General features: G+C 39.2%; 1 protein-coding gene across 2 annotated transcripts in view; it reads left to right on the top strand.

Annotated features, from left to right (window-relative positions):
• Positions 1-15,096, top strand: part of BRIP1 (BRCA1 interacting protein C-terminal helicase 1) — a 48,561-nt gene that overhangs the window by 27,054 nt on the left and 6,411 nt on the right. For both annotated transcript variants that reach the window (XM_017730958.1, XM_017730959.1), the window contains exons 14-16: positions 3,900-4,059; positions 4,400-4,521; positions 14,729-14,841. In XM_017730958.1, the coding sequence (XP_017586447.1) occupies positions 3,900-4,059; positions 4,400-4,521; positions 14,729-14,841 (395 nt within the window). The remainder of the gene's footprint in view (positions 1-3,899; positions 4,060-4,399; positions 4,522-14,728; positions 14,842-15,096) is intronic.

Below are 15,096 nucleotides of genomic sequence, written 5' to 3'. Positions count from 1 at the left end.
AAGTGCAACTTCATATCATTACATAGAACCAAGATGAAAAAATAGCAAAGTTTGAAGAAGTGGGGTTATTTCAGTGTATAATGGCAGATTTTTAAGAGGGTTACAAGACGTTTGGGTAAGTTCTGTTCACCTTGGAATACCTTTTGTCCAGTTGCTGTATAAATGTAGGGGAAACAAGACAGCTTGTGGTTTTACAGGTGCACAAGGACACAATGCAGTTGTAACTGATAATTGTTGTTAAATAGTTAAGAGTTGTTAAACTATCCAGTAAAGTCAGAGCTACTTTACTCTGCTGTCAGGTGCTGCTAAGGTCATTATCCTTTTTGTCCTGTACTACTCTGGAGCTTCCTTGGATATTTTTAGGTGTTTTGTTGCTTCCCCAAGAACTTTTTGATGGAGGGATTATTTCTGTGATACCTTTTTTTCTCTGCTGGCAAGGTGTGATCGATGTGAATCAATGCTAAAATATCTAAGGAATATTTTGTGTAAAGAAATTAGCAGGACAAGAGCTAAAATAAGCCAGAATTTTTCTGTTAGACTTTCTCTCTTCTCAGCTAATTTCTACTTCACAACTCCCTGTCAGGAGGTGATGGATCCTGTAGGAAAAGCACATCCCCAGCAACCTGAAATTAACTCCCCAAGTTTGATCCAATGCTGGAAATTACAATCAACTTGCCTTAGGGTAAAATACATTAAACAAATCTCTGGGTTTGTTTCATGACCTGGGAGCCCCCCTAATGTGATTTTTGGCACTGTGTAAAACAAAGCAGCAAATGGAAAGGGGCAAAGCTTCTCCTTTGTGGGCACACATGGGAGGGTTTGGCCTTGGAGTGCAGCATAATGGAAGGAGATGGTGAGAAAACAGCTCCCCTCCTCCCCAAACTTCCAGAATACTTCAAAAGCTGCTTAAAAAGGGGATTCTGGCATAGATGGATGGTAGAGCTAAACACTGAGCTCCAGGTTTTTATGGATCAGAGCTTACAGGTGTCTTTAAATTGCAGAAAGGAATAAAAGGGAAAAGCTATCCCAGTAAACATCCTTCAGTGCATGGGAAGATGACAGATTCTTTCTAACAAGATTTTCTGCTCTCCTGGAGGAAGACCATTTGTTAATAAACCATTTGAGAATCCATTTTTAAGGGATTTAATAAAATATACGCAGGCTGCCTTCCAGTGCAGGAACTATTATTCCCTTGGGTAGGAGGAGTGACTGACTGGGGGCATTAATGGTTCCTTCCTGTGATTCCTGGCATTAGATCTTGCTCCCATTTGCACTTTTCCAACCCAAAGTGAAATAATTTTTTATGAGAAACCCGCACTTGGTTCCTGGCTCTTCTGAGGCATGTGTGTGTTCTATATTTTATTTATTTGTATTCAGTCAGCTCCGTAATTCTTGTTGTTTTAGTGTCTGTCCATACCATGGGTCCTGTGTTTTTGTGGATGCAAGGAAAGTTTCCATATCTAGCAAACTCCATTAATGGAAGAGGTAATAGCTGTTGTGTGAATTAAATGAATTGCTCCATTCTTGCCAAAGATTTCATGAATAATTCCTATATTTCCCTCAAAAATCATAGATTTTCTGTTGTGATGGTTGCTGTCAATGAAACAAGAAACCTGAAGCTCTTGTGGTCCAAGAGAGACCTGCCTGGAGGGGCTGGGGAACCCACAAAGAGCAGATGTTTTCTTAAGAATTTGGGTAAAGGTTTTCTCCTGCCATCTTTGCAGCTATGAATACGAGTTTCACTCCTTTCAAATATGAGAGGAATACAGTGGAATTGAGGGTCTAAGGAATTTTTGTGAGGGATCTTGCCCTTCTGGCAAGAACATTTCATAGGGGTGCGTTGGTGAGAAATACCACTGGGTGGGATGAGAGGAGAGGAGAAAATCAGGGTGAGTGACCCTTAGAAATGAAAGCATGGATAATTTTATTATGAACGTAAATGTGAAATTCAGCTCTACCCAAGTATCTGCTGTCTGTGTTCTCTCCCTGGGCTCCCCTTGGCATGCCTGGCAAGCAGCAGGCAGTGCCAGGAGCCAGCTCAGCAGGGATTGCTGAGTGGGGGCCCAGGCAGCCCCCAGTTCCACAGGAGGAGGAATGAAATCTGGGAAGTTAATGATGTTACAGGCCCTGGCAGATCCCAAATGGATGTACTTAGAGCTGTAATATGTTTGATTCTTTGCTTTCCCAGAATTATCTCCACATCACATCCAAGAACTGAGGCCACAGTGGCAGGCTGGGATGGCAAGATGGACGCTCATTGCTCAGTCACAGTATTACAACCTTTGTAGAAAAAGAGATTACAGACAGGATGCTGCCAGGAAATGACAGAGCTGGGAGGGAAGGGGACAAACAGGAGCACAGACACATTTAGCAGAGATGATTTATTCTGCAGTTACAGCTGTGTGGGGGGGGAAACTGTTCCTACTACTCATTACTTACTCTCTCTATGCTTGCTTGCTAATGGTGTCACATCAGTAGTAAAGCAAGAGTAATTCCCTGAGCAGAGGCTGGGGCAAAGCAGGGAAAATGCAGAATAGCAGACTATTTGTCCCCTCTTGTGAGGAACCCATCCAAATTCTTAATGTCAGAGAATGAGTTCAAATCTTTAATGCTGAGGACATGAAAAATGCAAAGGGCCTTGTAACCGGTTTCCTACAAATTTTCAAATGTGACAACAATTAGTTGTCATTAGTTCTGCTTCACAGTAGCACTTCAACTGTGTATTTGGATGTGGGACAGATTATTTTTGTAACAATTACCCTTTCAAGATCCTGAGATCTTGGCTGGAGTGCACTGGAAACAAGTGGGCTGCAGTGAAGGGATGCTGTGGCTTTTGGAGGAATGCACCAGGGCAAGTGCAGGTTCCAGATGGAGAGTTTATGTAGCCTGGAGCAAAATATGGAAAAGTCTTCAGGAGGGGAGTTGAGGGAAGTGCAGACACATTAAGAGCACAGCCCTTATTGAAGAATCTGTGAATTTAAACCTCTGTATATGAACCTCAGTAACTGCACTGAGTCAGTAACATGCTAAAGATCACTGAACAGCAAAAGGGTGAAAGAAAGGATTTAATCCTGTCCATTGAACCAGATCTCCTTGGTTCACTCTGGAATGTGTTGCTTGCCTTGCTCTTGTCTCAAAGGCAGTGCTGTGCAGCTGAAGGAGGGACTTGTTTGCTCCCTGACTTGATAGAACTCATTGTAGAAATGGATGCATTTGCTAAATGATCCCCACCTAGCTGACTTCAGGCTCTGTGTTAATTTTAGCCTTTGATTTTTATAATGCAGCACACATTTTCATTATTTGCATTAGATGTGGAACATGTTTATTTGCTTGCAAGAATTGAACATGTTCTGGTTTGGAGTGAAATATGCACAGTTCAGAGTTTGGTAGGTGTAACAAAGCTGATGAGCTCTTCAAGAAGCAGAGAGGCTGATAAATCCTACATCAATATTTCTTCCCCCAACTTCTCTATGTAAATTTTCAAAAATTGAAATGTTTTCGAAATTTAAAATATAAAGGCTTGTTTCAAATTAATTTGGAATTTGTTCCTGATCTTACTTATGGATCTCTTGGTAATCAGAGAAACAGGTAACTTCCATTTTTTTCGGATAACATTCCTCTGCTTTGAGGAATACCACAAGATGCTCTTTAGTGGCCACTGTCACAGGTTTAGAGAGTTTTGCTTTGATAACTCAAAAATCTGCATTATTTCTAATTAGCAAAATAAGTGCCCCCCCTGTTTCCCAGGTGCTGCACAGCTGAGTTTCTGTGCATGGTAGGAAAACTTGTATTTACAAATTCAAAAGCTGAATAATATAACTTTACTGAAAGAAATATGTTTGTTTGCTTTATTTGAGCAGTTCCAAGGGGTTGGCATGGATTTTTCTGTTGGTTTTCAGATGCTGGACAAGTTAAAGGATCGTTGGATGCACACTGGCTTGTGGAGAAACCTGGAGGATGTTAAAACAGTCATTGCAGAGCCCCAGGGAGGGGCCAAGAGTGACTTTGATGAGCTGCTGAAAATCTACTATGATGCAATCAAAAGTAAAGGAGAAAAAGGTACATTTTTCAGACGTTCAGAATAGTTGATGCAGACTCTTCAAGTAAAATTCAAGGTTTAACATTTAACATTTTGTTGTAGATGCACATTGTTCTGGCATATTTAATTACCACTGTATTATATAATGTAAAATTATTTTGCTATTTGATAGTCAAAATCAGAATATTATTGATCAAACTGGAGATAATGTCATCCTTCTAACAAGTCTCTATTTTTATAGCCACTCACCTTTTCCAGCCAGTATATTATGCTATATTAAGTTTAGCTCTTTGAAACATTTTTGTGAAACCTTCTCCTGATCCTCCCTGGAATAATCTGTGTGCTCCTGTCCTGTTGCAGATGGAGCTCTCCTGATAGCTGTGTGCAGAGGGAAGGTCAGTGAGGGGCTGGATTTCTGTGATGAGAATGCCAGGGCAGTTGTGACCATCGGAATCCCCTTTCCAAACGTGAAGGACCTTCAGGTGGGACACCAGAGTTGCACTTTATATCATATTTAAAACTCTAAATATGCACAACATACTTTTCCTCTATGTGCACCCTTGAACTTGTCTCAATGCCATTTGAATTCTTTGAGTTACCTTGCACAGGTAAGAGGAGGAGCAGCTTTAAATACTGCTTTAAATAAGGCAGGTTATTGCAGAAAACAGGTGCAAAGATAAAGATTGTTTAATTATGTTTTTATTTTACAATATGACTGTGTATGTCCCTCTGCTTGCAGTATCTCACCTTTCTAATCTCATTGCCTTGTTTAGTGTAATTATATGTCCCCACTTCAGCACAGAGTGGAACTGGAAACCTTTTCCAAGCTTGTGCTGCTTTATTAGCTTGCAATTTTGAAGCATGAATTTATGACATAACATAAACTCTTCCTGGATACTGAGGACAGCACTATTTGGAATATTCAACCTTTGTGTAACTTTAGGCAGAAACTTGTAAGCGCCTTGTAAAAACAGCATTTGGAAATGGCTCCAGTTAAATAAATTTGAAACTATTTGTGTTTTTCAGGAGGTGGTGAAAGCAGCATCCTGTTGCACTGCTGTGTAATTGCCCACCTCAACACTTCCTTCCTTTTGACTTGAGCAGGGCTTGTCTGACAGACAGATGATGTTCCATTAGAGCAGGCACTTCATAGCTGAAAGGAAAAGAAAGCCAATAAATATATAGAAAAGTATTTTTCTAGGCTTTCTGCTTACTGAAAAAAAGGTTTATTATTGGCTAGTTTGTAATACCACTTCCTCCTAGTGGTCTGTGCCACTGAGCTGCTGCCACTACTCCCAGTCACTGTCACTACTCTGTCCTGTGTGTTCCCTTTGCAAGCTTTTGGGATCACTCTGTGAAGCCAAGATACAAAGTGAAGAATCAGAGAATAAATAAATATCATGAGCAGCTGGATTCTGGTTCTGACTAATGCCAAATCAAACAGGAAAATGATAGGTTCGCACTTGAAAGGCCAAACAGAGTCAGCTTTGGTTTGAGAGATGTGTTCTGAGCTTAAGTGAATAAGCAAAGGCTTCTTTGTTGTCTGCAGCATGTGCCTAATTCCAGCCTTGCTGGGAAAAACCCACATCCTACAAGGACCAGGGAGGTTGTGTTAGTGCAGCGTTCTTCCAATGTGTGCAGAATTCCTTGGAGCACTTATTCAGCCACAACGTTTTTTGTCCTTCTGAAATATAATGCACTGTACTGTAGTGTAAAAACATTCCCATTCAAAGGCTACTCTGCACTCTTTTTAGAGTTAGAAGTGCTGTGTTTTAGGGGCATATGCTGACATGGTATTTTGGAAATCCTTTGTCTGTTTTATGGCTGGAACTTTACCATTAATGCCAAATGATTTCCTGAAAGTCAGTGGTTTTGGGTTTTAAATGATACAAAATTAGATAGAAAAGAATGTGTCATGGATGAATTATCTTCACAGTGGATTATGTTTTGATTTTACCTTGAGTTCAACCAAATATTTCATATAACAGAATCACAGGCAGTACAACCCATTTCAGATACCTATATTTTAAAAATCAGAGTTCTGTTGAACTATTTTTTTAAATTAGACTGAAGAAAATCCCTAAATTTTTCAGTAGGGCTAGAAACAGTAGCTGCCAAATTGCAAGCAGCTCAAGGTTTGAGTGTGTCTGTTTAGAGATGGGAATGCCCAAAGCTCTGCAGTGATCAATTCTGGATGAGAGAAGGGCAGGCACCAGTCTCTCAGCATGAGATTTGCAGAGCTGCTGCATGGCAGAGCTCCTTGCAGGATGCTGGAGGAAATGGTTTTTATTTTAAACATCTTTATATTGAACAGGGTTTTGTTTTGCTCAAGGTTTTAGGTTTATCAGATCCCCAAAAATTCTGGATTAATGCCCATTTGTTTTACCAGTTGAGTTGCAAGAAGGATAAAGTGAAGGAGGGTCACGCTGAAGAAGGTTATTAGTACCTTTGTAGAAATATAAATGAAAATTGGAAGATGAAGCATCTTTTTCTGCTCAGGAAAGGACTTGGAATTCCCAAATGCAGCAGTTAAAAGTTTACAGGATAGTTACAACTTTTGCTGTTGTGATACAGTTGGTTGGTGTTTCTTTGGATTTTGTAGGTGAAGCAGAAAACTGGGTAAACCCTGGAACTTTTGGAGAGGGACTTGAGTTTTCAGCAGACGTAAAATTCAAAATGCAGTGACACAAGTCAGGTTGGATTTACACAGAAAATGCTGCACACAGGTCCATCTGTGGCTCTCACACAGCAATAGGTGCTCAGTAGAGGTACCAGAGAAGGAAACTGATAAGATGATTAATAATGACATTCCTTTAAAAATAGGAAATGCAAGTGATTAACAATTCCCTTGGACTATCCATGAATTATATCCTTCTGGGATTGGTTTAAATCACTAAAAAGTGCTCAGCTTCTACATGAAAAAACACTTGAATGTCTGCTTTTTGGGTTAATAAAAGTCCTCTTAAGCCTCAATTCCATAACCCCTTACTCCTGCACAGAGCTTTTACTTGTGTGAGTAATCCCTTTAATACTCCCAGGACTGAGCACAACCAGCAGGGTTTGTGGAATTGTACCTTTGGAGACCGATATTTTATGTTGGCAGTTTGATGTTGGCTCATCTCCACTAATATGACTTGTCTGTGATCAACCTGCTTTCTAAATATGTTTTATGATTTGTAACTTGATTGAATAGCAGTGAGCTGTAATATTAGAGAACATAAATAATGTGACAGCAAGAGATGTATAATCCCACATATGTGTTATCTGATGCTAACATACTCTTAATTAACTTCTCTTAGATATTTTGAAGTGTAGTATTTTGGATCCAGACATCAATCTTGGGCAAGAAACTCATTGTCAAGTGTGATGAATAATATCCAATTTTAGTTTTTCCATATGTTTGTGCTAAATATATGCCACAGATCCTGGTATTAAATGGCAAACATTTGGATTCCTTAAGTAACTATGTGCTTTTATAAGTTACAGTATTTTCTGTGGAGGTTTTAAAGAGAGTAATTTAGTTTCACCTCAACATTTTAGGCACACTGTGTTTTAGGTTCACTGGGTTTCACAAAGAGAAGAATCTAAAACACTTTGTCAGTGTTAGGGAGAAAGAAGTGATTCAGGTTCGGAAGCAGACCTGATTAGAAACAAAACTGATTGAAGAAAGAGGCCAAACCCCTAATTCTGTGTTATTGCAAAGGGTTTCATATTGCTGAAGAATCAGGTTGCTAAAACAAAATAATATAAAAGAAATGTTCAAGGATTGCTCAAAGCACTGGTGCTCTCAATGGTAGAGTTTGGCTCAAGTGAAGCAGGAAAATTTATTTCAGAGCCAAAAATGACTTCTTTGGCTGTGACCAGGATTTCCTCTGCCCACCTCTGGGACCTGAAAATAGAGGTAGGAAAATCTGATTTTGGAGCCAAGTGTGACTTGTTTAGTTCAAGTCATAATTTACTGTTCTTACCTTGGGGAGCTGAAACTAAAGCAGCTCTCTCCGAAATGTTGATAATGGGCAGCTCTGAAGTGCAGGCACTGAGCTCCCCATCCCAGAGAGCATTTCTGCACTTCCACCTCTCCAGATGCTTTTGATCCTGCTACAGTAGAGTGAATTAATCATGGAGCAGCCAGGAGAACTTGACCAAAATACAGCAGAAAATGCAGAAAGTCAGACTCTTTCACATCAGCAGAGGTGCAAGGCAAATAAACTTGGTAAGGCTGGGAGTTCTGAGCAGTGGCATTGCTCAAGTTTGCCTTTAATGGGAATTATTTCCCATGGCTGCCATAGGGGGAATATTTCCTTTGTTGTTTCCAGTATCGTAACTTGTAACACGAAGGAAAACATCACTTCAATTACAATTTTCTGGGGTTTATGTAACTTAATGATACAAAAATTTTGCAGCTTTTTGGCTGAAGTTTCTTCTTCTCCTATCTCAACAAATCGAGATATTTCTATCATTTCAGGATAATGGCATGTTTCAATATTGAATTTCTAGTCCTTGTGGCAGTTTTTAAGCCTATATGCTTTGTGTCCCTTGAAAGGAGAAAGAAACTTGTGCTACATAAGTGGTTGCTGAAATAATTAATTTCTTATTTACCGTATTCTAGGAAAAGCAAGATTTCTAAGAAAATTGTTATTTTAATATTTGATTTAATTAAATTATTATTATGCTAAACCAGAGTTGAGAAACATCCCTTGCACTGTATTAATTTCCTCTTGCTTTTGCACCACTTAAAAATGTATTTTCACTTAATAAAAAATACGGGCAAACTGGTACAGAAAATTACATTTTATGGGGAGGTCATTGTTGTGTTATATTTAGTAGAAAATTCCCAGTGAAGTTCAGAATTTTTTAGAGATAGAAGACTTTTAATCTCTTCTTTATTCCAGTACTGTGAGAAAAATTACAAATAGAAAGTGGGGAGCAGAAAACCATTTCTGAAACTTTCATGGGTGCTGTGGTAGCACTGAGATACCTTAAAAGCCCTTAAAAGTTCCCACTTTTCTGCAAATAACAGTGGTCATAAACAGTCCAAGCCATCCACACTCTTCTTGCATCCAACAGAAATTGTGTTAATTAAGAAAACAAAACTATTTGAGAGACTGAATTTGTGGGAGCAGCTGTAAGATCCTGTGGAGCACAGCGTTCCTGTGGCTGGGAATGGGGACATGTGAGTTCAGTGTGACAGGTAAGACAAGTGGATGGCATTTCTGTTCTGCTGGTGCCAGGCTAATGTCAATATGTTGGCCCAGATCACAAAATCATCCCTGAATATATCCCGAAGTTAAATAATCCTACAAATCAAAACTTTCCCTTTGCGTTTAATAGTTCACTTTTCCAATCCATACAAAAAATTTCCAAGTGATTTTCTTGTGTTTATCTTGTCCTTAGCAAGTAGTGGTGACCTTTAAGTTTTTCCTTTGCTGTCAGAGTGTGTTGAAAGCTGTGAGAGTGAAGCTCTCACCGTGGGGATTTGTAGGGATGAGTGACACTCACACTCCAGCTCGGCCGCAGCATGCGGAGCACAGGCACCAGTGTTGGACCTCAAGGGAGCCTCCTGGATTTTTTTCACTTCTGCTTCACTGGAAATGGATTGAATTTTCTCTTCAGAGCGGAGTTTTGGTTGCATTAGATTTTAATCAAGTCACTTGTTCACAGCCCCTCAAAGCCTGTGAGGCTGAGATGAGTAGATGGGCCTGGGGTGAATGTGCCACGAGCTTTGTCAAACCCAAAAACCCCCGGATCTGGGGATGCTGCACAGTGTAGCTGACAATACTAAAAGTGTTCCGTGCTTGCAGTGTTACATAAGCTTCCCATCTCTCCCAGACTGGGATTCAGAGTCAGAATACCGGGCAGGATATGGCCATGAAATACCTGGTGAGTTCAGGATAAGAGGAATTGAGCTTTGCGCAAAGCAGGAAATGCTGCTTGGCTGCCCTGGGAGATGGGACTGGCCACTTCTGATGGACAGGGCTTTGTCTTTGGCTTGTTTGCCCTTATCTTGAAGTCATATCTCATATTTAAGCTTTTGGGTTATGGGGAAGCAAGCCAGCAGTGTTTTCCCATATATAGTTTATTTGCCACTTTTGTTCCATGTTCTTAATCTCAGTAATTTTGGATTATATCTCCATTCACGTTGCACTGTTCAATCCCAATATCTTTGCATGTCCCCTGTGAGACAGAGCAAGTCTGAGATCTGGATTGCTTCCTTTTTTTATTCAGTGTTACCCAAGGAAGGCAATTTTTATAAGTGCACATAGAAATTTTCAGGCAGAAAAGGTCACTTGAACAATTTCTGTGTAACAGCATCCTGAGGATAATTGAGCAGTACAAAGTATTGATCATGTCTCATTCACAGTTTGGGGGGGTTGTTGATGTTTCATAAGGAAATGCAGTATTTATCTGTGAAAATAAAAGTGTTATATTTGTGTCTAGTGACCTGATTTAGGTATATGAACTCATTAGAATGACCTTAATAAATTACTGTAATCTACAGATTCTAGTTTGGTAAAATACAGCTAATAAGCATTTTCTTATTCCTTATTATTTATGTATTAATACTGCACTTGGAATACTTGGAGCATTTAAAGATAAAATCCTGCCATAATATCTTTTTCCTGTGGGTTAATAAATGGAAATACTGTGTTTAGAGACAGCTTTGAGTGGGTCTGTGAGGAGTGAGGATGTTTGAAGCTTGTTCTGTGACTCACCCAGGCCTTTACGTGTGCATTATTTGTCTTAAGCCTCACAGCCCTTGTTACTGCTTTTGAAGTGAGTGAAATGCTACACTGTTTAATGCTGCTTCTATAAAAGAATTTTCAGATGTAAAAGAAAAGAAATGGGTTTTCATGTCTTAACTTTCCTCTACTCACAAACTTTTATGGTTCCTTGGCATTCGTCAGGAGGAAAGTAGATGGCAAGCGTGTTCCTGAAAAATTCTAATTATTGCTATTTCAGGTGGAAGAGAGGCTCTAAGTGGACACGTGAGGTTTTTAGGATGGGAGATTTGCCTAAAAAACATTTAAATGTCTTTTTTGGGGTGGAAGCAGGGAGTGACCACCTGGTATTTTTTCTGCTTGTTTGTTTTTAAGACGTTGGGAATTAGTAGATGTTAAACATGAATGTGGCTTTTAACAATTTTTTTGGATGATGTGAGCAATGGTCTTTGTTTTTATTACTATTTTTCCTCTCATAAAACCAGAGAAACAAGTTAGTGGAATGGCAGAAAGCATTTCTGTTCATTTTCTAGTTTTTCTTTCCGTGGAGGAGAGTTTTGGGGAGGGAAGGGCATGGGCTGATCCGGGTGTGGATGTGCCACCTCTGCCTGTGGCCATGCAGTGACACAGGCCCAGCTTTATTGGCCTTTTCCAGCTGTTTTCTCTTCCTTTAACCTACCAGAGAAAACAGGAGGCAGTTGGAGATGTTCGTGAGGTCATGTTCTGTAAAGAATAGGCCTGACTTGTTCAAAAAAATTTCTAAACTGTTACTTATATTTGTTCTTAAAAAGCAAAGTTTGCATTTGATTCAATGGAGTAATGTGTTAAAAATACCCCTCAAAACTTTGCCAGTTGAAGTAATAGCAAACACAGTTTATTTTGCTGATTTAAATGGCACAAAATAAACAAATGGACTTAGTCCCTTCAACCTTCGTGTCGTAGTACTGGCAGTGATAAATCAGTTCACAGTATTCAGATTAATTTTTCTTTAGAAACAATTAGTCCATAATAGATCTATATTTGTATACCTTGCTGTTAAAGACTGTTAATTCTGAATAAACCTGGTTGAGCCTGGTGTGTTGCTAAAAGGCTGCAGGTTCTGTGTGTAAATTTGCAGGTTATTTTGGGAAACAAAACCAAGCTGTAGTTTTTGAGTTACTTCTCTCAGCTTTGTGCCATGAACTAACTCATATTATCCATGGTCAACAAAATGTAAATCAATTTATGTATTTATATATCACTTGAATCCTGAATAAGTCTGAGTTTCTTCACGTGAAAGAATATCACCACAGGTAACTTATTTTAAAATTGAATGTAACAAATGTCGTTTAATGTTGTTGTCATTGGAGAAAAACCTCTGTTGCTAATTTTGTTTGAAAAAATACACTGGAAAATCCTTTTGAGTTGTAGCACAAACTGCCTCCAAGTATCTTTCCAAGCCTTTAAAAAAAAAAAAAAAAGGTTCATGGCATTTATCTATTTTCACTGCTATTTCCCAGTTAATATTCCAGAGTGAAAGATGTCGAACTAATTAAGCATTAAAAGCAGGAGAGGTTTGCAGGTAGAACGTGGGGAGATTTGAGTGAACATGGCTGTGCCCATGACCTCCCAGACAGATCAAAGCCTAATCTGGGTGACAGCTACAGGATGGCAGAGCTTGCCAGGGGCCTTGTGCAGCTCTTTGTCTGCAAATCCTGCCTGAGAGCTGGGAGGATGTTTTTAAGGATGAACAGGTAAAAGTAAAAGGCTGTCTTTTGACATTTTAACTAATCCCTTCTAGCCTGTGGTTTCCTGCACATTGTGGATATTTGCTAGCAGGAGGCACTGGCTTTTTCACATATGTAACATGTCAGCTTGAATCTGGCGTGGGGTTGATGGGGGGGAATGCAGCAGTTCCACAATGAAATAGATTCTGATTGCATTAAAATGACAGGCCCTGGCCTTTTACCTGCAGCAGCTTCCCCATGCAGACTGAACTCACAGCAATGCAGGTTGTCATCAGCTCCTGCTGAGACAGGAGCACTGCAGTGACAAAATAGAATGGTTGTTTTCTGGTAACCCTTTCAAAATTAATATATGGGAGTTTTAAAGATACGTTACACACTTAGAGCAAGGGATTGGGGTTAAAAAAACCCCAAACTCATGGGGTTTTATATTAAAAAATGGGTTTTATATGATTTGAGCAATGAAATGTCATTGGTGGTGTGCATACAAGCAATAAACACTTGATAGCACTGACATGTATTAGAAGAGTGTGAAAGTAATGTATTTTATTTAGATGATCTGACTGGTTTGCATTTTACTGCTACTTCAGTCCGTTTATGCACGTATTTAAAAATAATGTCATTTTTTCAGCGTAAGACACAGGACCACTTATTCCAATACTGTTTGCACAGTCTGCAAGAGGCTGATGAACCTCCACTTGTTCCAAATGGCCATAATCTCACTGATAACAAAATTCTTCAAAAAATGAAATTGTTATAAAACTTACCAGGACTAGAAGACAAGTGCAAAACACATACAGGAATATTTTGTCAATGGTTATGTTTTGAAGGCTTCAGTGAACTTTTCCAACATTGTTCCTCATTTCCAAGGGTGAGCAGTACCCTTTTCTTTCTCCAGGTAGTATTTCAGTTTGTAGAAATGCACAGATAAACTCAAGTTCCTTTTTGAGGAATGGTTTTAATGTTCATAAACCATTCAGAAGAAATAATCTTCTGTTTGGAAAATTACAAAGGAAACCTCACATGCCAGTCAGTAAATTCTGAGTGACTGGAGCAAATATTAAATCTGTGAAATCAAACTGAATTTACTTTCTGGCTGTAAAGATTGAATTTGTAAATTTGACAGGCAATTTAAAGGGCATAAGTAAATAAAATAAAATTTCTTATCCAAATGCAACTTGAAAGTTACTTGTCAGAAGAGGTTAGAAGTCTGCTGTTTTCTAATCCTGAAGCGTGTCCTTTCACTTGTCAGTTTAGAAAGGTTAATACTGTACAAAAGAGCAACAGAAAGACCCTTTTTGGTGTAGTTTTATGTTTGTTAAAAAAAAAAATCTTGCTGAATAGTAATGATAAATCTTTTTGATATATGTAATGTTCTAATGCACATTGTTCCAGTTCAGACCAGGCACTGTGTGTGTGGTTATCCATCAGACTGGGAAGGAGAGGCAGGGATTTCTTGGGCAGCTGGTTCCCAAGATTTTGAAGCATCAGGGATGTGTTTTTTAAAAAGGGGAACGTTTTTCCCTGCCTGATCTCCCCATGGCCTGCAGGCCTTGGCTGCCTCTTTCTCTGGTAAAAGATTTCCAAACCACAGGAGGTGATGCCAAGCTGGGAATTAGGTTTGGTGTTGCTGACTTCTGGTCATTGGGAGAGGCCACTCTGTCTCTAAAGCTTTCTCAGCTTCTGTAGAGGAAGAAAAGTTGTATTTGCTTAACCCTCACTTGGGAAAAGTAGGGTCTGGTCCCAGCTCTAGATGAGGAGTCAGTTTTGTGATAAAGGGAAGGATGGAGATCTCCAGTGGGTCATTTCCTTCCAGAAGGGCCAATAAAATGGGGTTTGGAGTCCATCTACCTGCACCAGATGGTTTGGGGTTTTTTGCCTGTGTGAACAGTTTGTCCTTCTCTTGCTGGCACAGATTTAAATGAGTGTGTGGTGCTCATGTGTTCCGGTTTGGCCAAATTTAGAAATATATATATATATACTCTGAGAGAAGGCACAACCACCCCTCGCACAGATTTAAATGAGTGTGTGGTGCTCATGTCAATACATTTAAATTATTGGAGCAGATTACAGCTAAGAGCAATTTTAGAAGCCAGAATTGGTTAGTGTACAAAATACAGAGCTGAAACACCAAAGCAAGATTTATATATTCTCTTATTTAATCAATGTTTGCTTGTTTTCCCCTTTTAGAATATCTCTTTTTCAACATAATTAATAAACCCAATATTTTATGTTTTCTTTCTTAGGTTGAATTGAAGAGGAAGTACAATGACCAGCACAAAAGTACAAGAGGCCTTTTATCAGGGAGTCAGTGGTATGAAATTCAAGCTTACAGAGCTCTTAACCAAGCCCTGGGAAGGTGAGATAAACATAACTAAAACTATATAAATTTGTAGAAGGTATTTTTGGGGAAATCTTTAAGGATTTATTCCCCACTTTTAGGACAAAGGGGATAAATAAGGCCAAACCCCTCATATTGCAGATTTTGTCTCTTGAGCTGTTCTGTGCTGACAACTCCCTGCTTTTCAGCCTGTTGAGTATTTGAACATTGTTATAATTCAGAGATTTTGTTTTACATTCAGAATCCACTTCAATTTGGTTGAAGTTTTATTGC

Source organism: Corvus brachyrhynchos, unplaced genomic scaffold (assembly GCF_000691975.1).
Source record: "Corvus brachyrhynchos isolate BGI_N302 unplaced genomic scaffold, ASM69197v1 scaffold283, whole genome shotgun sequence".
Taxonomy (NCBI): domain Eukaryota; kingdom Metazoa; phylum Chordata; class Aves; order Passeriformes; family Corvidae; genus Corvus; species Corvus brachyrhynchos.
Note: the sequence above shows the minus strand (reverse complement) of the source record. Positions and strands in the feature narration are given on the sequence as shown.